Below are 27640 nucleotides of genomic sequence, written 5' to 3' on the forward strand. Positions count from 1 at the left end.
GTAACATTTGTCAATAGCTTCCATAGATGTTTGTCATAGGGGTTAAAATACAGTCAGCATTGAGGAGGGGAAAGGCCAGTGGAAGGTTTTCAGAAGACCTAAGTGGCTCTGTTGCACTTCCACATAATACCGCCTTCTCTGTGGTCATGGGCAAGCCACATTATGACCTTTCAGTTTTTTGAATGGTTTACAAAGCACTTCCACTTAATATATGTTAGAGGCTCCTCAACACATCTCTTAAAGATATTTGAGACATTACCTCTGTTTTTATAGTTTTGGATACCAGGGCCCATTGAAGGTTTGTTATGAGAGGAGGTGGAAAAGGTCACATTTGAATTCAGATTTATGATGTTGAATCTTGCCTTTTCCACCATTCCACATTAGAGCTTAGGCCTTCGAAGGCTGTATAATACAGCTGTGCCAGGAGGGAGGAGGCCTAGATGCCTGAGAAGAACCATGAGAACTGTAAACTTCTATTTTGTGAAAAAATAGAAAGTATATTTTCTTTCAAAACTGTACTTTGAAAATGCATTTTCAAATATTCATTTAGGAACTATATCATGAATCTAAAGAGGGGCATCCACAGTGATGAGCCTTTTACAGAATACATTCTGGTCCCACTGAACTCGACAGGTCACCTTCGCATCAGCTCTTTTCACATAGATTCAGAGATGTTTTTGTAACAATGATATTCATACTCTATTAGCGTAAATAGTAAGTATTACTTTAAAGCTATAAACCTAATAGTGCAAAATACAATTAAGAGAGAGAAAACAGTAGCTACATTTGAATTTTTCTGAATCAAACACTTTAGTCATGGTAACAGCTGTTTAGTTGGAGACATAGCATATTGTGCAAAAGCTAAATTGTGGAAATTGTTTACCTGATTTTAATGCCACATTCTTGGATGAGAACCAAAGAATCTAGCATTTTTTAAGCACCTACTATGTCCCAGGCACTTTACTGTAGGGTATCTTATTTCCTCCTCAAGCTCCTTCAAGGCAGGTACCATTATCTCATTTTTACATATTCAGGAAAAAGACTCAGGGATGTTAACTTGCTCAGGGTCGCACAGCTATTAATGAAAGAACTCATGTTGATCTCCAAGTTGGTCTGATTATACAGCCCATGCTCTTATGGTTGTTCTTAGAGTTTTCATTTGCATCAGAATCTTATGTGGGAGGGCTTCTTGAAGGAGATTGCTGGGCCTACTCCCTGAGTTTCTGATTGAGTAGGTCTGGGTGGGGCCCAAGAATAACGTATTTCTGTAAATTCCCAGGTTGTTGGTGCTAATGCTGCTAATTCTAGGGCCACACTTAATATTATCTCATCTTGTCTTCCCAGTGACTCTTTGAACTCACCTGATACACTCATTTGTTTTACTGCTAAAAATATAATTAGAAACATAACATTTGCATTGTTTAGTAATATAAAAATGTTTTGATTTGCAATAAGAAATCTATTTAAATATATTGATCTAGTTTTGGTTTAACCCAGGGGTAGTCAACCTTTTTATACCTACTGCCCACTTTTGTATCTGTTAGTAGTAAAATTTTCTAACCGCCCACCAGTTCCACAGTAATGGTGATTTATAAAGTAGGGAAATAACTTTACTTTATAAAGTTTATAAAGCAGAGTTACAGCAAGTTAAAGCATATAATAATAATTACTTACCAAGTACTTTATGTCGTATTTTCGCTAAGTTTGGCAGAATAAATCTTTATAAAACAACTTACTATAGTTAAATCTATCTTTTTATTTATACTTTGGTAGCTCTGCTATGCCCACCATGAAAGCTGGAACACCCACTAGTGGGCGGTAGGGACCAGGTTGACTACCACTGGTTTAAACCATGGATAAGCAAATTAGTTAATGTTGCAATTCATTTTTAGCAACTACAGCTACTGAATTTCTTTTGCTAACCATGGGCAGCACTCAGGAGAAAGATAATGTCAATAATTATTTTAGATATGATAATGAGGTGATAAATGGTTTTTTGTTTGTTTGTTTTGTTTTGATAATATATGATGGGGTTTTAAAATAACATTTGGATAAAGACATTGTTCTTTTAGACATTTTGGAACCATTGCTAAGGTCAACCTCCAAAGGGACCTTGTAAGCAAACTTTATACATGCATAGTCAACCTGACCCCAAACGCCACTCTGCCCTGACTTGGTTTCTATATCTTTTGTCTAGGACAATGAAGGGTCAGCTGTGATGATTAACTCATTATAATGGATTTGAAAATTATGCCATCCCAAATGTGCCCCTGCTTTCTTAAGTTTTTAAAATGAGTGATTTTTAATTTTAAAATCCTGCAAGAACATTGCCTCAGCATTTTTCATTCTTGGTTTTCTTGTTAACTAGAGCATGGGACTACCCTACAGGGTAAAAGTCTAAGTTTCAACTCTTTGCCCAGCAATTAATCACAGTAGGAAACATCTAATCTAAATAAACTTTAGATTTTAGATGGCATTTTTTTTTAGGCCTGGGGATCAGGTGATAATATTTTTACTAGAGCGCAAACGGTGTTATGTGAGTGCTTCTGATTACCAAAAGGAGGAACATTTCCTTTACTGCCGTTATTCTTGGTGGCAGCAGTCACACCTGGCTTTCAGCAGGCTTCCATGATGGAAGAGTCAGACTGCTTTTGCTGCGGGTCATGGGAACGTGATAGTGATTTTAGGCATTAGATCTTTGGCTGGAACAAAGGGATGAATTTTGTAAATTAAGATAATTGCATCTGTAAGTCATTTTAACCATTGAGTCTTCTGGTGTTTATGCCTGAGTCATCACATCTATACATTGTCAGGCTCTTTTTAAACTAATATCCTTTAGTAAGGGATCTTCCTAATCCTAACTCTTGATCTTAGATTTTAACATCAAGCAATTAATTTATATAAAGGATTTAAAGAGAAAGGATTGTGTGGTGTTACAATTTAGACAAGCTAGCTGCTTGCACACTGTTCCCCATCTTCCCATCCTTCATGCTGAGTTTTTATAAAGAAGTAGAGCAGCTTTATGTGGAAAGCTAGATTTTATGCATGTCATACCAAATGTTGCAGCTGAAGTATTCACTAATCAGTCAGATCTAAATTCCTCACCTGCTAAATTCTCTCTGACTACAAATGAATAGTCACTGGTGAATTTATTCTGAATTTCCTTGGAGCTTAAGCTGGCAATCCCTACAAAATTTGTTGCAGCTGCAAAAATGTGCCTAAATACGAAAATAAAATCCCTAAATCATCCTTTCAAACAGAATTAGCCTTTTCTCTCACCCCTGCTAGGCACCCACAAATGTTTGTTGAACGAGGAAATTAAAGCATCAGTTAGTCCCTAAATTTCTATCTGCATGACACCAAATGGTTTGGGAAGCTTGTTAAAATGATCATACTTTTAGTGAATTGTATGGTCATTTTACCATCTGTACTTGATTACATATGTTTTGGTGTTTCAAAAATTAAGCAGGGATTAACATGCCCATCCCTACAGATTGCCTCCCACATAGATTAAGAATTTATGTGACCATTTAAAATATATATATATATATATATATATATATATATATATGGAGCAATTAAGGTCACTTTAATCTTATTTTAAGTAGAGCAATAGTTTTTGTAAATTTAAATTGCTTGTATTTGACACTAATATATTAGTATAAAGGGTAAAGGTAAATCAATAGATTGTATTCCTGTTCTAGAGGATTAGAAATTAATCTAATTGTACAGGTGTAAAGTTTCTTTAAGAATATATAAGTGTAGCCTGACCAGGCGGTGTCGCATCTAACTGGGATGCGGAGGACCCAGGTTCGAAACTCCGAGGTTGCCAGCTTGAGCACAGGCTCATCTGGTTTGAGCAAGGCTCACCAGCTTGAGCCCAATGTCATTGGCTTGAGCAAGGGGTCACTCAGTCTGCTGTAGCCCCCCGGTCAAGGCACATATGAGAAAGCAATCAGTGAACAACTAAGGTGCCACAACAAAGAATTGATGCTTCTCATCTCTCTCCCTTTCAGTCTATCCCTATCTGTCTCTCTCTGTTTCTGTGACAAAGAAAAAAAAAGAATATATAAGTGTAAGAATTAGTAAAGAACTAAGGAAATGTCAACAACTTTCAAAGTTTTGTTCAGAAGAAACCAATATAATGGTTCAGCCCATAAGATGTTTAAAATTATACTCACATAAATTGAAAATTAAACATTATAACTAGAACTTGACTAGTCACAAACTTAAATTAACTGACAATTTTTTCTGTACCTTGACTTTATGAGCGATGTAGGCCTCCTTTCCAAAAAGAAAATCTAGCAGTTGAAGATACTAAAATATACTGTATTTCATGTATATTCTGATAACCTAGAGTCTATATATATATAATATATAGAGATATTTATTTAATATATAATATATTTTTATTTAACTTTGATTGACAAATGTGTATAAATAACCCAATAAAACTGAAATTTCACAGTTGGTGTGTGTATTTCCTTTTCTAGGCAAATAAAATGTACATTGTCCACAGCTGGGATTAGAGAGCCATAGAACAGCATATACTCAGTGAAAGCTACTTTTGTCATGCAAATCCACTAAAATTGCACATTTTTTGAAAAGTAAACTACGTGTGATCACTCTTTTGATCAAATGTAAGATTGCTTTAAAATATAAATCAAAAGAAAGCTGTGGAAACCAGTTTTTGTCGGTCACTCTTCAGTAGTTCACCTTCCCACCCCGCAGGAAAAAAGAAAAATTAGAGAAATCTGTTTCAAGGAAATGTGCCAGTGGAAGTGTTTTTTAGGTAGTCTGTAAATATAATTAGTGACAGAATTTTAAATAGAAGGACCTTTTTGATCTCAATAATGGTTGCCTATATTTATGTATTTGGAGATGGCCGTGTCATATATTGTCAGCAATTTGTAACTCTAAAATTTCATTTTTTTCCTCAGTGTGGTAAAATGAATGTTAATTAACTATGAACATCCAGATACAGAAGGGTATCTGTTCTTGAAAGTGACTAAGTTCCCTTTTTCCTCCTTGAACTTCCTTGAGTTGAGGATCATCTGAGTTGCACTCATGAACAACTTTATCCCTTGGTTTCTAACTGAAGGCATTTCCATTACAAAGTACTGATTTAGTAAAAGCAGTAAATAGGAGTCTCCATGCAAGAGAGATTGGAGTTTCCTAACATGCACGTGATTTAAAAAATAAAAATAAAAAATAAGGTGCCTTGAGATGCTGGCAGTTTTAACATTGGAACGAAAGAGTTCATATGTATATTTACATCCTAACTGCTCAATTTTACCTAACAAGCTTCAATTTAGGAAAATATACAGTACTTTTGCATATAATGGTACCTTTGAGCCCCTGAGTCAAGTAGAGAGGATTTAAATACAAAACAAGGAAAACAGCCATTAAAAGCACTTACATTATATGTGGAATAAATAGTACAAAATGATTATTTCCCCGGAAGACCAGGATCAGAAACATGCCTATGAAGACCCAAGATTCCTACAGTGTTTGGGGATGATGACTCTGTCAAAGAAGTATGCCTAATTGGATGAAGGTAAGGTTTTCTTTGCCGTGAGTGAAGCTCTAAAGAGAGATCACTGTCTTGTTTTAAAAGTGAAGTCAAGTTGTCTTCCGAAGCTGTATTCAGATGCACGCCACTTGAGAGCGATTCTTTGGATTTAAGTTTAGATTTTTCAAGGTCTAGAAATTCAGGACACTGATAGAAAGAAAAGAAAAGTTGTTTTAATTATTTATTTGGACAGATATCTCAAATTACACTTATGAAATCTAACTGTGGTTTTTTTCTTCATAAATCTGTATTTGATTAGTGGTATTAACCAACCTTTCTGTTATAGTAATATAATGTAATAGTAATTAAATATATAGAAATACAGAAAAATATAGAAATAAGTTAGGATATAATATTAAAAGCCATCAAGGCAAATGAATAAGGCTCCGCCCTCTGGGCGAGAGCTAACATAGTGTGTGGAGATGTGAGAGGCCAGACCATGCCCTCTGTGCAGGGCCCAGTCAGTGTGTGTGTGAAATGATATGTAGATAAAAAGAGCTGCCTGTGAGGAACTCCCTAAATGTGGCTTGATGTGATAATCCCGTAGATTAACACCTGTTATAAGGCATATACCAGAAAGGGTACTAAATCTGAGGGGCCCCAGCTGTAGTCAGTCATCCAGACTCCAACGTTGAACATAGACTGTCTCCACACCGCTCTAAGGACAGCCTAGAGGAGCACGCCGACAGAGCCCCCTTAAACTGCACCCAGGCACGCCATAGGACAGGCATGGCCAACATATGGCCCGCAGGCCAGTATTGAGTTTATGCGGCCCACGATTAAATTTTTAATATTCTCCGCATGACTACATATAAAATTTTGTTTATTTAAACGAATCATTTTTGTATTTAATATTTTTTTAAATTTTAATATTTCATCCGGCCCGTGAAAACAGTTTTCTTTTTAATCTGGCCTGGGGGCAAAAACTGTTGGCCACGCCTGCCATAGGATCTGTGAGTAATAAACTGCCTGTGATTCTTGCAACTAACTTGTGTGTTGGTCGTGTCTTTCCTCCAGTGGCAATTGGTCTTGGTATAAATAGAATCCTCATAGCCACCTCGAAAGTAGTCTCAAAGAGGCCACCAGCCCTGCTGTTAAGCAGGAGTGTCTCACTGCATGAGGAGGTCGAATCGGGGACAGGATGCCTGATCGACATAGAACTCAGGCTCTACTGGCACACTTTCCTTCCCAAAGATGAGTCAAGACGCGGGAGGTAAGGCGTTAGATTAGGTAATCCTGAACAATCATTCTAACAATTTTAGTTTTACTCTGAAGTCAGATCAGATTTTTTTTTTTTTTACATTATTTCACATTGAGTTTTTCAGATGCGTTTTAATTCAAAATTCGAGACAAAACCAGGATAGGAAATGTGGCTTATTTGTGAGGAGAGAAAGGAAAAAGGAAAGGGAAAAAATATTACACATCTCTCCTCAGAAAACATTATCTGAATCCACTGAAAACGAAGAACAAGGTCCACGGGCTTGCATGTTTCCTAGCCAGGCAAAACTGGAGGTAAATCAGTGCCTCCTTCCGGATTGTAGAAAGATTGCATCATTTTCTTTCTGAACATTTCCTCCTGTTATTACAACATGTTTCTAATGAAAATAAAATGGGGGTGGGTTATAAAAAGTAGCCTCACAGGGTGATCTGATCATAAATTTTACCCTGTGGTAAATTGGGCAAGTAATGGTGTGTAGTCATACCCCAGACTCATCATTTCTTTAGTAAAAGGTTTATCTTTGCCTTAAATAAGCCATGTCCATTGTTTCTATGCATCTAGGTTAATATACCTTCGAAATAAAACATGACCACCCTCAAGAGAGCACATAATTTTATTAACTATCCTGAAATCCAATCCCCACCTTGCTTTCTTCCACCTCCATGTTCCTTACCATTCCTCCACAATTTCAAATGCATAAATGAAGCTGCAAAACTGCTATTCTCTGGAGCATTTGAAATCTTGCTCCCTGGCATATACTGTCAGTTTGGCTCAAATAAAGTTGTCTAAAAATTCTCTATGGGTTTGGACATTTCTCATGTCAACACTTCATTTCTCAGAATATTTTGCACTAAATTCCAAAACATTTTTAAAAAGTTTTGTGTGATTACTCTATAAATCCTTACTTAAATCATTTGCTCTTAGGTACATTTTGGCCATAATGTTTAAGTAATTAATTAAGAATGATTTCTGGTCCTGCCTGGTTGGCTCAGTGGTAAAGCTTCAGCCGCAGAGTGTGGATGTCCCAGATTTAATTCCTGGTCAGGTCACACAGAAGTGACTGTCTGCTTCTTCATGCCTCTCCCCACCTCTCTCTCTTTCCCTCCCGCAGACATGGCTCAATTAACTCCAGCAAGTTGGCCTCTGTGCTGAGGATGGCTCTATGGCTTTCACCTCAGGTGCTAAAAAATGGCTCCCCTTGCAATGGAGCAGTGGCCCCAGATGGGCAGAGCATCGCCCTCTAGTGGGCTTGTCAGGTAGATCCAGGTCCGAGCACATGCAGGAATCTGTCTCTCTGACTCCCTTCCTCTTACTAAAATAAAAAAAAAAAGGAAATAAAGAAAGAAAGAAAGAAAGAAAGAAAGAGAGAAAGAAAGAAAGAAAGAAAGAAAAAAGAATGATTTCCAAAATAGAATTCCCAGGGAATTAGACTTCTATTAACATAATTCAAAAGGGTCCATTGGAGGGCATCAGAGGCAAGATAAAAGACATTTTATTATTCCTCTTCTTACCATCCTCCAGGTTAAAAAAAGAAAAAAGTTTAGAGATCTTTGGTGAGGGGGGGGGGGCACACAGATATCTAAGATCACCAATCTGACTGCCCTTGAACCCCAGGTGTTCTGTGACCAGCTGCTATTTTCCTCCCCTTACTTCCTGAGAGCCTGCCCAAGAGGGCATCTGGTCACTAAAATTACAGACTTTTCTCTGAAGAGCTTTGTGGGCCCAGGGCTACTCTTTAGCTTTCAAAGCTCTGTCATATGTAAATTTAAGTAGACTGATTCTTTTTTTTTTTTTTTTTTTTTACAGAGACAGAGAGAGAGAGTCAGAGAGAGGGATAGACAGGGACAGACAGACAGGAACAAAGAGATGAGAAGCATCAATCATTAGTTTTTCATTGCGCATTGCGACACCTTAGTTGTTCACTGATTGCTTTCTCATATGTGCCTTGACTGCGGGCCTTCAGCAGATCGAGTAACCCCTTGCTCGAGCCACTGACCTTGGGTTCAAGCTGGTGAGATTTTGCTCAAATCAGATGAGCCCGCACTCAAGCTGGCGACCTCGGGGTCTCGAACCTGGGTGTTCCACATCCCAGTCCGATGCTCTATCCACTGCACCACCTCCTGGTCAGCCAGTAGACTGGTTTTTTTTTTGGGTTTTTTTTTCTTAAATTTATTGACTTTAGCCAGAGGAAGGGAGAGAGAGAGAAGCAGACACAGAGAGACAGGAACACTGGTCTGTTCCTGTATGTGCCCTGACCGGGGATCAAACTGGCAACCTTCATGCTTCAGGTCAATGCTCTAACCAATCAAGCTATCCGGCCAGGGCATGATTCTTGAAAAAAGCTTATTTTTTTTAAGTAGTGCTTTCAGATCATTATTCTAGGTTCATTGTTCTCAAACTTTAAATGAGCATGAGAATCAGGAAGGAGCTTGTGTCAAATGCAAATGACAGGGCCCATTCCCAGAAATTCTAACTGCGTAGACCTAGAATCTGCCTTTTCCACAGCACCCCGGCGATTCTGACTCCGGTGGTCCCTAGTGCACACTTTGAGAGACACTCTCAGTTGTACACTATCTATACTCACTTGTGAGGAAGGACTGAAACTTCGATCTGTCTTGATGGATGCTCCTGGATGGCTGCTTCTCAGCAGGTGGATGACGGGTCTCTGGTACTCCGCTCCTGCAGTGACCAGACTGTAGGCTGGGGGGACCACGGTAGTTTGTTTCTGCAGCAATTGTAAGATGGTCTGGATGTCAGCAGTCATTTGGGATTCAAGTCTACAGGACGAAAGAGGTGGAGGAAGATAGTCCTGAAATAGTTCATCATTGCAAGGAATGTGAGAAAATTTCAGCACCACTATTGTGTATCGGTTTAATATGATTTTAAATCTCCTTGTTTATCATTTAAGTTGTTTTAATTCACCTATTTATGACAAAGACAAAACATTGTAGAAGTGAGGCTTTTTTGATATAAGAATGAAGTAAATTGTGCCAGGAAGGCATCATATCTCTATTGTCACTAAGACCATGTGGAGAAGCAAGGATGGCAAGGAGATCTTTAAACTATAAATACTGAGTGTTTGTGAGGACAATCCCAGGGTTGGTCTGCTCAAAGTGACACCTTGCTGACCTAGATAGTTCTTGAAGATCTTGAGACATTCGCCCCTGCCATGGCCAAGGTGACTCTGGTCAATAGTGGAGCTAAACAGTGCAGCAGTCTCAGGAAGAGAAGGGCATTCCTTGTAGGCAGTGGCACAAAGCCACACAATGGCCCCTGGCGCGATCTCTCTGGGAGCAGCCTGGAATGGCCACCAACACTAGTGCCCTTGTTCCCTTGCTATGTGCTCGCACAACAGGGGCCTTTTGTTTCCGTGCTGGAGCTGGATGCCAGCTCTCGGTTGGCCAAGTGCCTCTCCCAAGTGCTTACTCATGTAAAAGGCACCTCATATAAATTTGGACTTCATTTCTGTCACGCCTCCTTCCTCCACCTGGAACAATAGTGTAATTAATTTATCACTGCTTTGGAGTATGTTATTTCTTTATTTGGCTTATTAAGAGATATTATCCTGTATGCTTTTGCCTGTGAAATTATAATTCCCAAAGCAAACTTCTGTTAAATAAACTACTGGCAAAGACAAAAACCCATCTCTAAGCATAATTTTGCTGCCCAAACAAAACAGCTACCAACAAACAGAATCATGGCCCTGCTTTAAACAAGAAGAACAGGAGAGGGAGCACGGAGGTTCTCTCTGGGCTGATGCTAACTTTCTGTGTCTCACTAACGGTTCTGATGAAGACCATTGATTTCCTGCTCATTTAATAAGATCTTAACAGAAAAAACAGCTGACGAGAATAGACAACAGTTTTACAAAGTACACTGTATTCCATTATTTACAATTAAGCTTTATTGATTTCAAACTGTAAAACACACAGAGAATCTATTTTTTTAATCAATAATTGTCTTTTCTTTTAATCAGGTTTGATCGGTTTCTTGCGAACATTTACTCTACAAAAAAGAGATTTTGGTTTGCTCATTTTTTTTTCAGTTACGACAATTGGATAATTTATTATGTATTTCACATGTATATTACCTTTATTTTACTTTGCCTATCTCCTGCTCAACTCAAGAATTGTACAATGTATTACTTATTATAGTCTTTCTGTAATGTTAAGTACAGTTAAATGTTAAATTCCTTTCCCATCTACAGTTCAGGGCCTTTGGTATTTAAGAAACAAACCAAAAGTTAAAGTTCATTTGCTTCTATGATCCATCTGGCTTGCAAAATACCAGTCTGATAATTTTTTCCCAAAGTTCACAAGTAGCCAACTGGCTTGTTAATTTTATTCTCCTTTTAAATTCAAATTCAAAGGAAAGTAGCAAAATACAATAGGTCTGATTCTCTCCCTTTCCATATGTTAACAGCATTAAAAAACAGAGAATTTTGTGGGCATAAGACAAGAAATTTGGACCATATGCCTTTTTAGACAACTCTTCTTTTAACTCTTTACTAACTGCGCCTAGTGCTTGCTATAATGGGATTAGTGCCTGTATAAAATTATTCATTCTCTGAATGAATAATGCAAAGAAAAGCTAAATCTTATAAAAAATGTTAAAATCATAAAATTAATTTTGCTCAATTATATACATGCTATATTTATGGAAGAGAATTTTTGATTTAAAAGAGAACAGAATAAACCTGGAAAACATGAGAGAAGAAAATTTCTTATCTATTTAACCTGTAATATAAATTGTTACTACAACTCTTCCTTCTGAGAAACATTATTCTTACAGGGTTTCTATATTTGGTATATATAGCTATAGAGCTTATTTTCTTCTAAACCAATAACTAGCTATAAATTATACATATTTTTGCCTTATAAATGCCAAAAGCACATACTGAAAAAAATTAAGTTATCAAATAGTTTATTTATATACTTATTATTCATAGGATTGATCTAATTTTTTATGGTGTCAACTAAATTGAGCAGACTGTTTTATTGTACATCATTTTACAATATAATCAGCAACCAAAAATCTTCCCCTATTTGATCTATTCCTAATTAATTTCTCCACGCCCTGGCTGGTTTGCTCAGTGGTAGATTGTTGGCCCAGCATGTGAATGTCCTGGCTCAACTTCTGGCCAGGGCACATACGAGAAGCAACCATCTGCTTCTCTACCCACTTCCTTTTCTTCCACAAACTGAAGCCTCCTTCTCCCCCTCACCCTGCAGCCATGACTCAATTGAATAGAGTGAGTTGACCCCAGGTGCTGAGGATGGCTCTGTGGCTTCCACCTCAGGTGCTAAAAATAGCTTAGTTGTCAAGCAATGGAGCAATGTCCTAGATGGGCAGAACATCACCCCATTGGGGCTTGTTGGTTGGGTCCTGGTTGGGGCACATATGGGAGTCTGTTTCTCATTACAAATAAAAATAAAATTATTTTTTCTCCTCTGAGCTCCCAAAGAAAATTTGTAATCATTGTAAATATTTCTACAAATTTTTAATCACTAACAGCATTTATTTTTTTATTTTTTATTTTTTTTTACAGGGACAGAGATAGAGTCAGAGAGAGGGATAGATAGGGACAGATAGACAGGAACAAAGAGAGATGAGAAGCATCAATTATCAGTTCTTCGTTGCGACACCTTGGTTGTTCATTGATTGCTTTCTCATATGTGCCTTGACTGCAGGCCTTCAGCAGACTGAGTAACCCCTTCCTCGAACCAGCGACCTTGGGTCCAAGATGGTGAACTTTTGCTCAAGTCAGATGAGCCCACGCTCAAGCTGGAGACCTCAGGGTCTCGAACCTGGGTCCTCCACATCCCAGTTCGACACTCTATCTACTGCGCCACTGCCTGGTCAGGCACTAACAGCATTTAATGTTTAGCGAGTGGCTTACATATGTTTACTACATTAAATTTAAATGAATTTGGGGATGGAGAGTGCAATTAAACTTCTTTAGCAAGGCAGAGTCAAGCCCCAGTAGACAGTAGAAAATTATGGTAATGATTCTGAGTCCTATGAAATCTTTGTCAAATAGCAGTGGTCTCTGAGCAACAATATTTCTATATTATGGATTCTATCTATTAAAATTGAGTCTTTGGGGGAAAAATCTATTGGAAAGCAGAGTTTTACTAACTGAAACATACTGCCATGAGTGAGACTCACTTCACCTTCAAATGTGCTTATCACATAAGTTTTATTTACCCAGACTTCCTTCAAGATCCTTACCTCGTTGCATCCAACAATTCTGAGCTATGATATCATGAACTTGACTCATTTACAATCAGTTCCCTACCTTGAAAGGCCCAGACTCTAGACCAGGGATAGTCAATCTTTTTATACCTATAGCCCACTTTTTATAATTCCTTTTAAAAATTTTATTTACAGAGACAGAGAGTCAGAGATAGGGATAGATAGGGACAGACAGACAGGAACAGAAAGATGAGAGGCATCAATCATTAGTTTTTTGTTGCGACACCTTAGTTGTTCATTGATTGCTTTCTCATATGTGCCTTGACTGTGGGGCTACAGCAGACCAAGTAACTCCTGGCTTGAGCATGCAACCTTGGGTCCAAGGTGGTGAGCTTTGCTCAAACCAGATGAGCCTGCACTCAAGCTGGTGACCTCAAGGTCTCGAGCCTGGGTACTCCTCATCCCAGTCCAACGCTCTATCCCAGGGGTCCCCAAACTACGGCCAGTGGGCCGTGTGTGGCCCCCTGAGGTTATTTATTCACCTCCGCCGCACTTCTGGAAGGGGAACCTTTTTCATTGGTGGTCATTTCAGATGCATCCTGTGCTCCTGGAGTACTGTATGTGGTGGCGCTGCAAAGCACGGCATCGCTCACGCAAAGTACTACTTCTGGTGATGCGAGATGCACGCATCATGGCTCCAGAAGTGCTTGTTACTGCTAGCAGTGACAAATATGGAACCGGACATTGACCATCTCATTAGCCAAAAGCAGGCCCACAGTTCCCATTGAAATATTGATCAGTTTGTTGATTTAAATTTACTTGTTCTTTATTTTAAATATTGTATTTGTTCCCGTTTTGTATTTTACTTTAAAATAAGATATGTGCAGTGTGCATAGGGATTTGTTCATAGTTTTTTTTTATAGTCTGGCCCTCCAATGGTCTGAGGGACAGTGAACTGGCTCCCTGTGTAAAAAGTTTGGGGACCCTTGCTCTATCCACTGTGCCACCACCTGGTCAGGGCTGCCGCCCACTTTTGTATCTCTGTTAGTAGTAAAATTTTCTAACCGCCCACCGGTTCCACAGTAATGGTGAGTTATAAAGTAGGGATGTAACTTTACTTTATAAAATTTATAAAGCAGAGTTACAGCAAGTTAAAGCATATAATAATAATTACTTACCGAGTACTTTATGTTGGATTTTGGCTAAGTTTGGCAGAATAAATATTTATAAAACAACTTACTATAGTGAAACCTATCTTTTTATTTATACTTTGGTTGCTCTGCTACCGCCCACCATGAAAGCTGGAATGCCCACTAGTGGGCGGTAGGGACCAGGTTGACTATCACTGTTCTAGACTTCTATAAGTATCCTACTTTTACTTCTCCTTCTGTGATAGCACTTAGGATCTGTCAAGTTGGTAGTCTCCCTTCATGCAGTGATTTTGTACGCTTAGTTTTGTTTTATTATCTCGTTTCTGATATTTTGGGTTCTTCAATGCAATGATTAAATGTTGATGCCACGCCCCCTTCACATGTCAAAGCTCTAACCTCCAGTATGATGGTATTAAGGTGTGGGGCCTTTGGGAGCTGATCATATAATAAGAGTAGAGCCCTCATGAAAGAGATTCATGCCTATAGAAGAGATCTCTGAGAGATTCCTTCTTTTTTCTGCCTGTGAGAACAAAGTGAGAAGACAGCCATTTATGAACCAGGATATTAGCTTTCACAAAAGAGCTAATTTTTCCTGCACCTTGATCTTGGACTTTGCAGCCTCCTGAACTGTGAGAAATATTTGTTGTTTATAAGCTGCTGTTGTATGGTATTTTTATTACAGCAGCTTGAACCGACTAAAACATTCAACAAAAGGGAGCTTTCGTGCAGAATTTCTTTACTATGCATAGATTCTATTTTCATGTTTTATGACTAGGGTCTACCCACTTTGTTGGAAAGGACTCTTCTACTGAGACTAAATAATCTGCTTCACTCAGGAAGAATAACAGAGAATTTTTAAAGTCCAGTTTGGCCTTTATTTCATTTTATTTTATTTTTTAAATGTTTATTTTATTGACTTTAGAGAGAGAAAGGGGGAGAGAGAGAGAACAGGAACATTGATCTGTTCCTGTGTATGCCCTGACCAGGGATCGAACTAGCAATCTCTGCACTTTAGGACGATGCTTCAACCAACTAAGCTATTCAGCAAGGGCCAGTTTGGCCTTTAAAACAGAAAAGAATAATCCAGTTTTAAAACTTTTTGGTCAGTGAAGGGTATCAGATTATACCATCCCAAAATAAGCCACATCAGCATGTTGATTGTTTCGAGCTGTAGGCACTTGAAAAATAACAAATTCAGGAAAAGGCTTTCTCTGAACTCCCATGATCAGCCCAAAGGCAGATCCCCCCAAAACAAACTCAGTTGTTATAAATCAGCTGCATGGGAGCTTTATTAACAAGGGAAGATTGACTATAGTCACAAAAAGAGTAGACTAGAAGTTCCATTCCCAGGCAAACTTTGTCACAAAGTTTGTGACAAAGGGCCCATTTATTTTTCTAAGGGCCCGTTTATTTTTCCTAAAAAACTCTCACTCCCCTAAGAGGCCTACATCACCCTTCTCCTATTAAGATGGTATATTCCTGAACTCTAAGCCACCCCGAAAGTTACTCACTTTCCCCTGAGTAACATAAGGTTCACATCTCGAAAAAACTTATACTTGTTTCTGTCTTGGTAATTTTTCTATTGTTACCAGGGTCTCAGCCAAGAATTCAGAAGGGCAAAGGGAAAATTATTTCTCTTTTTCTACATCAGCATAGCTATACTGCTGAGTAAAATGAATGTTTTCATTAACTTATTCAAAGACTCACAACATAGCAGGCACTGTGTTAGGTAAGAGGGTGAAGGGAGGATATCATGATGAATAAATATGGGCTCCAATCTTGGGGGCTGACTTGGGATGACCACCTGGAGTGGAAAAATGAAAGAAAGGCATAAAAAACCCATAACACTAGGTGAACACTAGTTCTCAGTGCCTTAGTGAAGGCATACAGATACATTGCTCTGGCTGTTCTGCAAGGGATGGAATCATTACTAAAAGCTTTTACATTCTCTAGGGCCTCCCTACAAAAAGTGTGGTCAAAGCTGGGAATTTGTCAAAATGTGGGATCTCTGCTGACTCCAGACCTCCTGAATCAGAATTGGCATTTTAACAAGATCCCAGGTGCTTTAAATGAACATTCAAATTTGAGAAGCACAGCTTTAGGATCAAGTGTCAATGATTTCCCTAAAGATGAATATCTGTAGGCATAATAGATACATATATAGGAACATTTCTTATGTGAGCCTTTACCTCAAAAACAGCTTAATTGGCCATTAAAGCAGAAAAGCAGCAGCAGCAGGGACAATTCAGGAAGGAACATTTGTGTTTGCTTCCATTTCATTGTGTACTTAATGTGTGTACTTGGATTAGACATATGGGGGTAGAAATTCACAGATCTACATGTGAACAGAATGTTCTACATTGTGTCCCAGGGTTCTCTCTCACCCCACAAAGTTGAAGAGTAAATTGGGTTGCCCTCTTCAAAGTTGTTTTTGCCTTTCTAGAGGAAAGTAGAGGAAAGAGGTTGTTGGAGATGGCAGTACAGTAAAAAGGTAACATTTTGGATTTTTAGATTTCAGATTTCAAAGGGTGCTAAGCAGAGTTAGGCAATAAAGTATTTGTGAAAATACCAGACATATTGTAGAAAGAAATTAGTCAGAGGGAAAAAAACATGTCTAAGAACACACAGATGCTGGGAACATGCCCAAATAAGTTGAATTATACTTTGGCTGTTGTAAAGCCAGGGAATGCCACCATCATGACCATTCACATGTAGGTTCACATTAGATTCAGGCAGATGGTAAAGAAACAGTAGAGCCAGAAAATGGTGGGCCATTCCTTTATTAAAGTCTCGCACCAGCCGATGAGCAATCACACAGGGAAACCACTTCCCTCTTCATTCAGAGCTCACAAATCCCTGACACATTATGTGGTTCCACAACCAGGAGAATCTTCTCCGGTTCCTCCTAGAACCAAAGGCCCCCAAAACCTCAGTAGGGCTCCCAAAGCCACTCACCTCTGGTTCCCCATCTGCATACTTTCTCTTTCCCTGCCAACATGGTTTTCTCCTTCTCTTCTTTCTCCTCTTTTCAAAAACTTTCTGGTGGGAAAACCTCTCCTCCAACAAACATTAGCAAAGCAATGGCTCTTCCCAAGCAGGAAGGTAATTTGCAATTTCACAGACCCACATATATCCAGCGCTGCCCAACCCCCAATGCAAACTATAAGCGAGCAAACATAAAAATCCTATTTTACGAACTTATTTGACCAACAGTTGTGAAAAGGTTTTAAATAATAATAATAATAATAATAATAACAACACTAGCATAATAAAACAACCACAAGTAGTATTACTAATGGGCAGTTGCAAATCAAATGGGTCCTAGAAGTATGTGTATATGTACCCTTAAAATTTTATACTTTCAGCCTGGGATATTTTGAAAACAAATGTCTTCAGTAATCTTTGACTTATGGTAACTAGTGACTGGCACACATGAAAAGGCAACAAGGGTATACTTAAACACCAATTTTAGTTATGAAGAAGGGTCCAAATCAGGAAATACAGAAATATAGGTAGAGTAGGAGAATAAACTAGGCAATAGTAGAAGTGAAATTCATTGTTAATCAAGATTTACCTAGGCCCTGGGCGGTTGGCTCAGCGGTAGAGCGTCGGCCTGGCGTGCGGGGGACCCCAGTTTGATTCCCAGCCAGGGCACATAGGAGAAGCGCCCATTTGCTTCTCCACCCCCCCCCTCCTTCCTCTCTGTCTCTCTCTTCCCCTCCCGCAGCGGAGGCTCCATTGGAGCAAAGATGGCCTGGGCGCTGGGGATGGCTCCTTGTCCTCTGCCCCAGGCGCTGGAGTGGCTCTGGTCTCCGCAGAGCGACGCCCCGGAGGGGCAGAGCATCGCCCCCTGGTGGCAGAGCCAGGTGGATCCCGGTCGGGTGCATGCGGGAGTCTGTCTGACTGTCTCTCCCCGTTTCCAGCTTCAGAAAAATAAAAAAAAAAAAAAAAAAAAAAAAAAAGATTTACCTAATTGCAAGTACACCTTTCATTCTGTATAATATAGAGTTTCCACATATATTGACTTAATCTTTCAATGGCATTGCAGATAGTTACATGTCAAAGAAAGATACTAGAACTGGAGAAATTTAAATTTGACCCAGTCATCCTGTACGTAGTGAAGTAGCAGAGTTATGACTCTAATCTAAGCTAACCAATTACAAGTACTGTGCTAAAGAACTCACTGCTTTCCCTGTCATTAATTCATCCATTCTCTCACTTTTTTATGTAGTAAATAAATATTTATGTCTTGGCAGTAAAGAAATAGGCAATTATTTTCTCTAAGTCACAAGAAGTGAAGAAGTTTAAGTTCAGCCCACACATACCAATTCTTTTTTTTACAGAGACAGAGAGTCAGAGAGGGATAGATAGGGACAGACAGACAGGAACAGAGAGAGATGAGAAGCATCAAGCATTAGTTTTTTTGTTGCGACACCTTAGTTGTTCATTGATTGCTTTTTCATATATGCCTTGGCCACGGGCCTTCAGCAGGCTGAGTAACCTCTTGCTCAAGCCAGTGACCTTGGGTCACAGTGAGCTTTGCTCAAACCAGATGAGCCCACACTCAAGCTGGTGACCTCAGGGTCTCAAACCTGGGTCTTCCACATCCCAGTCCGATGCTCTATCCACTGCGCCACCGCCTGGTCAGGCCACATACCAATTCTTATGTGTTATACAATATATAGTTTCACATGTGTTATGTATAACATATCAAAGTAGTTTGGCATATATAGCAGAGAGAAAAAAACAAATTATTAAGTAACTAAATATGCTCCTCCAGCCAATAATAATTATGACAAGTTCTTTTTTTTTGAGGGTGGGGGAGAGAGAGAGAAAGAGAGAGAGAGAAAAAGAGAAAGAGAAGGGAAGGCAGGGATAGACAGGAAGAAGAAGAGATGAGAAGTATCAACTCAAATATATATAGTTGTGGCACCTTAGTCATTCATTAATTGTTCTCTCACATGTTCTTGACGAGGGGGCTGCAACCAAAACAGTAAGCCCTTGCTCAAGCCAGCGACCATGGGGTTATGTCTATAATCCCACGCTCAAACTGCCACCTCGCACTCAAGCTGGTGAGCCTGCACTCAAGCTGATGAGACCACGCTCAAGTCAGATGAGCCCGTGCTCAAGCTGACGACTTCAGGTTTCAAACCTGGGTCCTCAGCATTCCAGAGTGATACTCTTTCCACTGTGCCCCTGCCTGGTCAGGCTATCAAGACAAGTTCTTATACTTTAATTAGGAATTATTGATTCTAAATAAAGATAATCTGTCTTAATTTTCTCAGGTATGTTTCAATTTACAAAACTTGAATTCTATACTTAAAAATGAGATATGGATGTCCACACCAGGCAATTTTAAATTTAATTAAATTTTATGATAGTGTATATGTGTGTGCACACACATTTAATGTGCTTACTGTATTGTTTGAAATTGTTCAATTATGGCATACATTTTTTTGAAAGCAATAAATACAAAAACATAATGAATAAATCACATAAGAAATATTAAGCAGAATATAAGTAAACAAGTAACATATAGGCAAAAAACAGAGGATATGTTAAGTAGAGATAATATATAAACAAGTAGCATGGGCAGAATTCATAGATTAAATACAGACAATATGCAAACAACCTATAAGACACATCAAAAAATAGAATAGAAACACGATGTTAACAAACCAGAGTGTAGCTGATATATATATATATATAGAAAGAGATGGAAAAAAAACAAATTATTTTCATGTCACCTCTGGGCAGACACTTTTATCCCCAAATTTGATCACCCATTGGTGATAGTCTGGGTTCATTCTGACTTCAAATAGGCTTTACCTACAAAAGGCCAATCAATACACTGTTGTTCAGCAGGTAATTACGTGTAAGACACTTTGCCTTACATCTCTGATAGAGCAAGTGTGTGCCATTGACACAGGAGGTTTTTTTAAAAAATTTTTTATCTTAGACTCCTTTGTATAAACCTCAACTCTGGTCCTTGTAACCACACCATCATCAGGGAAGGTCAATCAGGATTCAGGCAGTATGGTGCCTTTACCATCTTGCACTTCATAGAAATATGCTAGTTACTGCATGTGGTTCTCCTCATCTCTCATTGTGTGTTTAAAATGGATTTAGTAAGTGACGTGGTTTGAGCATTATAGTTTGGCTCATGCAGTTTTCCATCAGTGACCATGGGAATACCTTGGCTCATGGTGTATCTGGAGGCTACCCTTGAATCAGTGTAGTCCCCCATGAAGCACAGCTACAGCAGCTGTATTAAACTCACTCATGCATTTTTTTTCTGAGTCCAATAGACCTGCTTAATTTTAACAAATCTACTCAGATTTGGATTAAATAGTTCCATCCTCCATAAAACCAGAATTAAGTCCTCATTTTAAAAAAGTATAATCGAAGATAGAAGGAAAATGGAGAGGATATAGGCTTCAAATCTAAGATTTTCAATTCAATCACATTTTTAACAAGTTAACTGAACAACTAAATGCTCAAATAATTTTGTTGATACTGTTTTAAAAAATGTCATAATGCATAACTAAGTTACCAGAAACAATAAAAAATCATAAAAGAAGGATTAAAAGAGGAAGTGTCTGTCAGTAAGCTAAATATAAAAGTTTTTTTAGGCAGCTGGTGTGGGTGATATAGTAGTTTTATGGCAAGTAAAAAAAAAAGAATTTACGTTGTCAAAGTATGCAGTGTTCTAAATAAATGCTCTTTTGAAACATATTAATAATTCTGTCAAATTCTAGTTTTATTTTAAATCAATAAGTGTAAAGGAAAAACATGAGATTACGGCACGAAGAATTTGCTATTTACAAGGAATAAAGTTAAACCCAACTAAAGGGTCAGTTTATGTCCTCTTTGCCCTGCCATTGCTTATACCTGTTTAGTTGTTCTTGAAGCAAATCCAATCTTTGTTCCACTTCTCCATAGGTGAGATCACTTTCGGTTTCAGAGACCCCCCAGGCAGTTTGCTGAGGTGCTGAGGGACTAGACTCATCAACCCGAGTCTGGGTATTTTCTTGTTCCCAGCTTCTTGTGTCAGAGATATCTGTGGGAAATAGCAAGATAGATGTCAACTTCTTTGATGCTCCTTTGCGTCAGTAACACAGAGACATCCACAATACAAGCGGGGAAGGATCTTGAAGTATAAACGAAAAACAGAGACCCTAAGTGATGCAGAGACCTGCCAGATACCACAACCAATTGGTAGCTATGTCTCACCCACCCTTAGCCTGCCTGCCATCTCACTCATCCATTTCCATATGAATAAAATCATACAGCTAGTTATGAATCTTAAATACAATCTTGTCTTCTTTCTCTTTGTGCTGTTTGTGATCAAGAAAAAAAGAATGATTATGTTCCCTTTGAAAAACTGAATAAAATGTAAATGTAGATACAGGTTTCCTTGATTATCATTTACTCTTTCATTAAAATCAGGATGCGCATGATTAGTTTGTTTTAAGAGCAAACATAAAAATATAAAAGTGTTCAAAGGGGAAATTCTGGTTAGGGTCTTAATCAAAGTGAACATCCTTGTAGGTATGTTCTAAATATAGCTCATGAAGAGTCTGTACTCGGTTGCCTTGGAAAATGTTGCTATAGTTGCAAGACACATTCCTGGAAATGGTTGAACAGAAAGTAAACTTTCACTTTTATTTGGGTACACATTTTTCTTAGAGTCAATTTTTGACTTGAAGTTGAATCAGTAGAATCCGTGTTTGCTTTTTTTTTTTTAGTTTTGCCTAAAGGTGCTCTGCTGTTGGATTCAGCATGACAAATACCAGGGATGTAAGAGAAATTCCTATCAATGATAAACTAAGATCTGTAAGAATTTAGTAATTCAAGCTACAGCAGTTGTCGCTGTACCATACATGTTATTCAAATTCTTAAACATTCCGTAGTACTTCATCTTAAATAAGCATTAAGAAATAAAATTTGCAGTGAGTGAAGTTTTGTAATTTCTCATTTGTTAATCATATTAATTAATCAAGTTAACTATTGTCACGCTAATGTTATATGACATCAATTATTTTTATTCAGTTGACATACATATTACATTTTGCATTTTCAGATAATTATTATTTGAGTGAAGATTGCATTATATATTTTTTAAAATTAAACATTTATAGATATTAAAATTGTTAGAATACTATTTTATTATGCATGTAGAATAACTAATAAAAATAACTGGGAGAAGTAGCAAAGAAAAACATGAGAATTTACTATCAGCAAGACGCATTATAAAGTTGAATAAAATCCCCAAATTATATTTTCAATAAGTTGTCACTTGAGGCTCAAAATCAGGTGGAAAACAACAAAAAGTCCTTTAAAAAACAATCAAGCCCACATTATGCTGAATTTCAGAGATCATAGGCATGGTTCTTCAAGCTCTTCAGAACTTTTGACTTTCAGGATACAATCTTTTTCTATTTTTAGCACTTCTCAGAATTCGTTTTCATAAATAACTAAAATAGGACATTTAGTAATCACATCTAATATTCCATTCTTCCATTATGACAAATGAGGTACTATTTTCATTCACTTCATCAAGATTTTAGATTGTCCAGAGAACATTTACTTATATTCTTAGCTTACTTCAATGTGGCGTCATGGCAAAATCTGATATGATAAGATAGAAAAAGTAACTGTGGAAAAGTATAGAGCCAAAACATTCTAGATTCAATAAAACTTCTGTTGTCTGATATAGTCACTTCAAATAGTTTTGCTATCCTGTCAGGCTAAGAACATTCTATTTTTATTTTATTTCTGTTATATTCTTTTGACTTTTTGCTATCCCTCTACATTTTCATATACCCAGGAAAATATTCAATGATTAAAGGGTTAGAAAAATGAAACCTGTGCATAAATACTAAACCAAATTGGAAATTTTATTTCAGAAAAGATAATTCATGTATGTTATCTTGTTAACAATCACAGTTGATTAGTTAGTTAAAAAATATTATTCCTATTTTAAAGAATGTGCAAAATGAGTCTTAGTGGAATCTGCCAGTAACTTATCCTAAGTCATAAAAGGAGCAAGTGACAGAATTGTGATTGGAACCCAATTAGTCTGAGCCATACCGATTCTTGTACCCACTAATTAGATAAATCTAACAAGATCTATAGATCTAAGTTCTGTTTTACTAAGTTGATTGTTTTTCCAAGTGATAGTTCTCAAGCTTTCCTGAATTTCCCATCCTTCCAAATTTGCATTCATTATTACTCATCTCATGCATATTTTTTATAGCAAAACCCATATATTTGGGTATTGCTTTTGGTGGAGATGTTAAATAAATGTAAAAGTGAGTTAGATCAAGCGTATATTTTATTTGACATTTTCCTCCTTTTCTCATAATTCCCAGTTAACAAAACACATTTTTTTTTTTTAGTATTTGTTGTAGTGTCACTGCCTTGGCCTTTCATGCTATAAAACAATAGAGTTCTTCTATGTGTAGTCATGTTAAGTCTGATCGGCCATAAAAAAACCTTTCGATGCTATTTTATTGGTTGAGAGTAATTAGCACTATTCCAGAATGGTGCAGACACTTTGTAGATAATCTGAGACTTGAACTCCTTGCAAATAGCATGAAATCACAAAGATTAGATTAACATAAATCAGTACGGTTCTCTATTTGTGAAAAGTTGCTATTTTATCATGAGCACTAGAAAGAGACAACCTGATTTTTGAGAAACTTGATTACCTTTGCAAGAGTGGCTTCTTTTATCTATGTGAATTCTTCCTGAGGGGGGCACTATTTCTTCCAAATTGAGTCCAGTTGCTTTTCCTATTCCTGGAGGGGAATCTACTACTCCTGAGAAGAGAGGCTCTTGTTCACCGTCAGCGGAGGAGATGAAAGATGCAGATCTGCTTTTTTTCTCTTCAGTGTGTTTCTTGGAACTCTGAAAATTTCTTATGGTATCTACAGAGTCTTCAGGATCATTTGTACTGTTTCCTTTGCCAAAATCTATCAAAGGAAAGTTATTTTATAGAGGATAATTAAATGTGACACTCTATGTGTATTACACTACTTTTTTTTTTATTACACATAGCTACTCTTTTAGTAGTGATGTTTTTTTAAAGAACTTAAATAGAATTTTTAATAAAACTGCCAGAAAAGTTGTTTTTTCTCTTTTTTTCCTATTGAATATAGAGCTACTTAAGGAGACTTTTTTTTTCTTAATTCGAGAAATATTAGATTATCTTAGTGAAATACATGATTCATTTTAAAATTAAAGGATTATCTGTGATAGTAATAATATTTATATTTTAAGGAAAAAAACTGTAGATAACTTACAATCTTATACCTGCTCAACAGTCATCTGCACTCTTAAAATCTGGTATTATCTCTTTAAGGAAATGAAAACAGAGGGGAAATGTGTTCCAATTCTAAAATGTCACCACTATGCAGCTTGTTGTTTGCTTTTACCTTTCACACCTGAGCCCATCTGTCGGTCCCGTCACACATTGCAAAGGTCAAACCTGGAAGCCTCTTTGTGCTAAAGGCTTGCAGGCTGCATTTCAACTGTAGTTCTCTACATGTAATGGCCTTGACATTCCAGGCAGTTTGCTTGTATAGCATATTGCAAAGAACATAAAGCTAAATATAGTAATTAAGGTATGTTTACCTAATTACATTAAGGCTAGTGGTACCTATAGGCAGATTTATACAGAAATATCAGGATAATTTCAGCCCCCAAGGTTGTGTTAGAACATATTTCAGCAAGAAAAACTGAGACACATCTCAGAAGTTGTTTCCATTAGTCTCCTTGGAGGATATATAATTCTTCATCTAGTTACTGCTACAAACTAATCAACATACTCCAGAAGGTTTATCGTTTTCTAGAGAAGCGATTGAGACAGTGTCCACATCCTCTCTCTGCCTGATTGTGCTTACTTTGTTATTTATAGAAGGCCAAATGAACTGACTGAAGGCCAGTCCAGAGAAACTTCTGTTTTTTAAAATTCCTTTATGGCATAGAAATTAAACTAAGATTTTTTTTTTGCTTTATTTAAAAAAAATCATAATTTAAAATATGAGAATCCCTAAAACAACCCAAAGTAGAAAATGGATAGAGTTTAAATATCAGCCTCATGTAAAATTGTTATTTAGGAGTTAATGTTCTGTCAATTAAAGTTAAATGTAGCAAAAGTGGATTGCTCAATTTATTTTCGTTGAGTTCACACTTGTTCAGTGATTTCATCATAGCTGAAAAGTGTGCAGACCTTTCCAATGTCAAGCACTGTAGACATTAATGATTGCTCAGTGTCACGTACATTTCTCTATTCATTCACTAACCTAATAGGTTGTAAATATTTAGAGCAGTTCTTCCTACACAAATGCTTTTTTCTTCACTGTCACTGACACAACCTTCCTTAAGCCTGTAAGGTTCATTCTTCATTCTTGTAATTTCTTCCTTTTTTCTTTGATTTTTAACTTCTCCTCTCCTGAAAATTTGATCAACATTCCTTACTTTAGGAACATACCATTTCCTTTCTCCAAAAATAAGTTTCCAATTTTATGCTAGTAAATATCTTTTTTGTTAAAGAAACCTTCACTTTTGTAAATTATCCTCAGACCCAGTCACAGTTTGCTGCTGCTAAGTAAACCTCCATGCACCATGGCCACCAGTGGGGTTGGAATCAGCTGTTCTTTTAAACATTTTCATAGCATCTTTTCTAGCAGAATCAAATGTAAATTGAATGAACCATTAATTCATTTGGCTACAATCTAAGTATGGAAATGCTAATGTGAATATTTATATTGGATATACATTAGAAATTATTAAACTACTTGGTCTCTTTGGCTTGAGAGGTCTTGAAAGTTCTCTGTAGATTTTTAAATACTGATACATTACCAGTAAAATGTTCTATTTCTACTAGTACATGAACCTCAGTCTTTTTTTTACTAATTTATGGTCTAATTTTGGATGCTTAGAGATAAATTCATCAGTGTTGGACAAATAAATTTGTAAAATTTATGTTATTTAATTCTGCTCACTTTTACTGTTAAAAATGGCCACTGCCCACGTAAATTGCACTGCCAGGTGAAACTGTTAATTACCTTCCTGCTTGGGAAGGGGCTTTGTTATGCTAATGTTTGCTGGAGGAGGGGTATTGTGCCAAAAAGTTTTAAGAAGAAGAAGATGGAGAAGAAGGAAGCCATGTTTTGCAGAGTTTGTGCAGAGAGAAGGAGATGGGGAACCAGAGGGGACTGAGGCTGGCGAGGGGCCTTTGATTCTAGGAAAAACCGGAAAAGATTCTCCTGGTTGTAGAACTGGACAATGTGTGAGTGGGTTTTGGTGCCCCGTGTGTTTGTTTTTACTCGTCTGCCGGTTGCAAGGCTAGAATAAAGGTATGGCCCACCAGTTTTTGGCTCAACTGTTTCTTTATCGTCTGTCTGAATCTAATGGGAACCTGCACCTGCATGTGCCTCATGGCGATGGCCGCGACTACTGGCCATACAATCAGTTACTCAATGTTGTTAAGTTGAATTATAATTTGCTGATTTCAACTCAGGACAAGTATTCACAGAATGTGTTGAATGAGGATTATTATTTAGTTCCATAGTAAAGTGCAGAAAATTACTTCATGTACGTGGTATCTAAATCATTGAGCAAAAATCCTATGAAAAAGCAGGATCATAAAAGAAGAAAGTGTTTGTTATGTTTGAATTGCTCCAATATGTATGTAAGGAGAGTTAGTCCACCTTTATTTCCATGTTCACTGCTGCCTGACAGTCAGCCAGCTGCTTCCTGGAACTCTAGCCACACGAACAGTTTCTTTGATACACCCTGTCTGTGACGTCTTTATATTACCTAATAAATAAATAAATAAAAACTTCATATTTTCTCATTTTAAATGAAAGCTGAAATGACAATCTATTTGTGGATTAAAAATAGAAATTGGTCAGGCTTAGGCTGGAGTTTGTCTGATGGAATACATGAAATTGGGTTGAAATGCATTGTAATTAACTTCCAGGTACCTCTAAATTTTGATGGCCTGTTTCACTTCTGCCTTTTCTTAGTTAAAGTGGGTTATTTGCTGGATATTAAATAGTATTAGGTACTATTTTTTCATAATTTTATTTTTCTTCTATGTTGAAATATTATTTTGAGGGCAGTAATCTGAAAGAGTTTAACAGTTTCCCTTTTGTAGAAGTAAAATTGTATATTCACTTGTTAACAATCATTTTACAAAAGAGACTTTTGCCTGTTTAGTTAAGCCTCTAATTTGCTTTCTGATTTAAATGACTAAAAAACTTTTTTCTTCCTTTTTTTCTTTCTTTCTTTCTTTCTTTCTTTCTTTCTTTCTTTCTTTCTTTCTTTCTTTCTTTCTTTCTTTCTTTCTTTCTTTCCTTCTTCCTTTCCTTTCCTTTCCTTTCCTTTCCTTTCCTTTCCTTTCCTTTCCTTTCCTTTCCTTTCCTTTCCTTTCCTTTCCTTTCCCTTCCCTTCCCCTTCCCCTTCCCCTTCCCCTTCCCCTTCCCCTTCCTT

General features: G+C 37.4%; 1 protein-coding gene across 1 annotated transcript in view; it reads right to left on the bottom strand.

Moving 5' to 3' along the window:
* Positions 1-3647: 3647 nt before the first annotated feature.
* The window catches only part of KCNH7 (potassium voltage-gated channel subfamily H member 7), a 587186-nt gene continuing 563193 nt past the window's right edge, over positions 3648-27640 (bottom strand). Inside the window, exons 14-17 of the mRNA XM_066346115.1 lie at positions 23851-24114; positions 21029-21197; positions 9376-9568; positions 3648-5719 (exon numbers count right to left, since the gene is read on the bottom strand). Coding sequence (XP_066202212.1) covers positions 5450-5719; positions 9376-9568; positions 21029-21197; positions 23851-24114 — 896 coding nt within the window. The 3' untranslated portion in view covers positions 3648-5449. The remainder of the gene's footprint in view (positions 5720-9375; positions 9569-21028; positions 21198-23850; positions 24115-27640) is intronic.

Source organism: Saccopteryx leptura, chromosome 7 (genome assembly GCF_036850995.1).
Source record: "Saccopteryx leptura isolate mSacLep1 chromosome 7, mSacLep1_pri_phased_curated, whole genome shotgun sequence".
Lineage (NCBI taxonomy): Eukaryota > Metazoa > Chordata > Mammalia > Chiroptera > Emballonuridae > Saccopteryx > Saccopteryx leptura.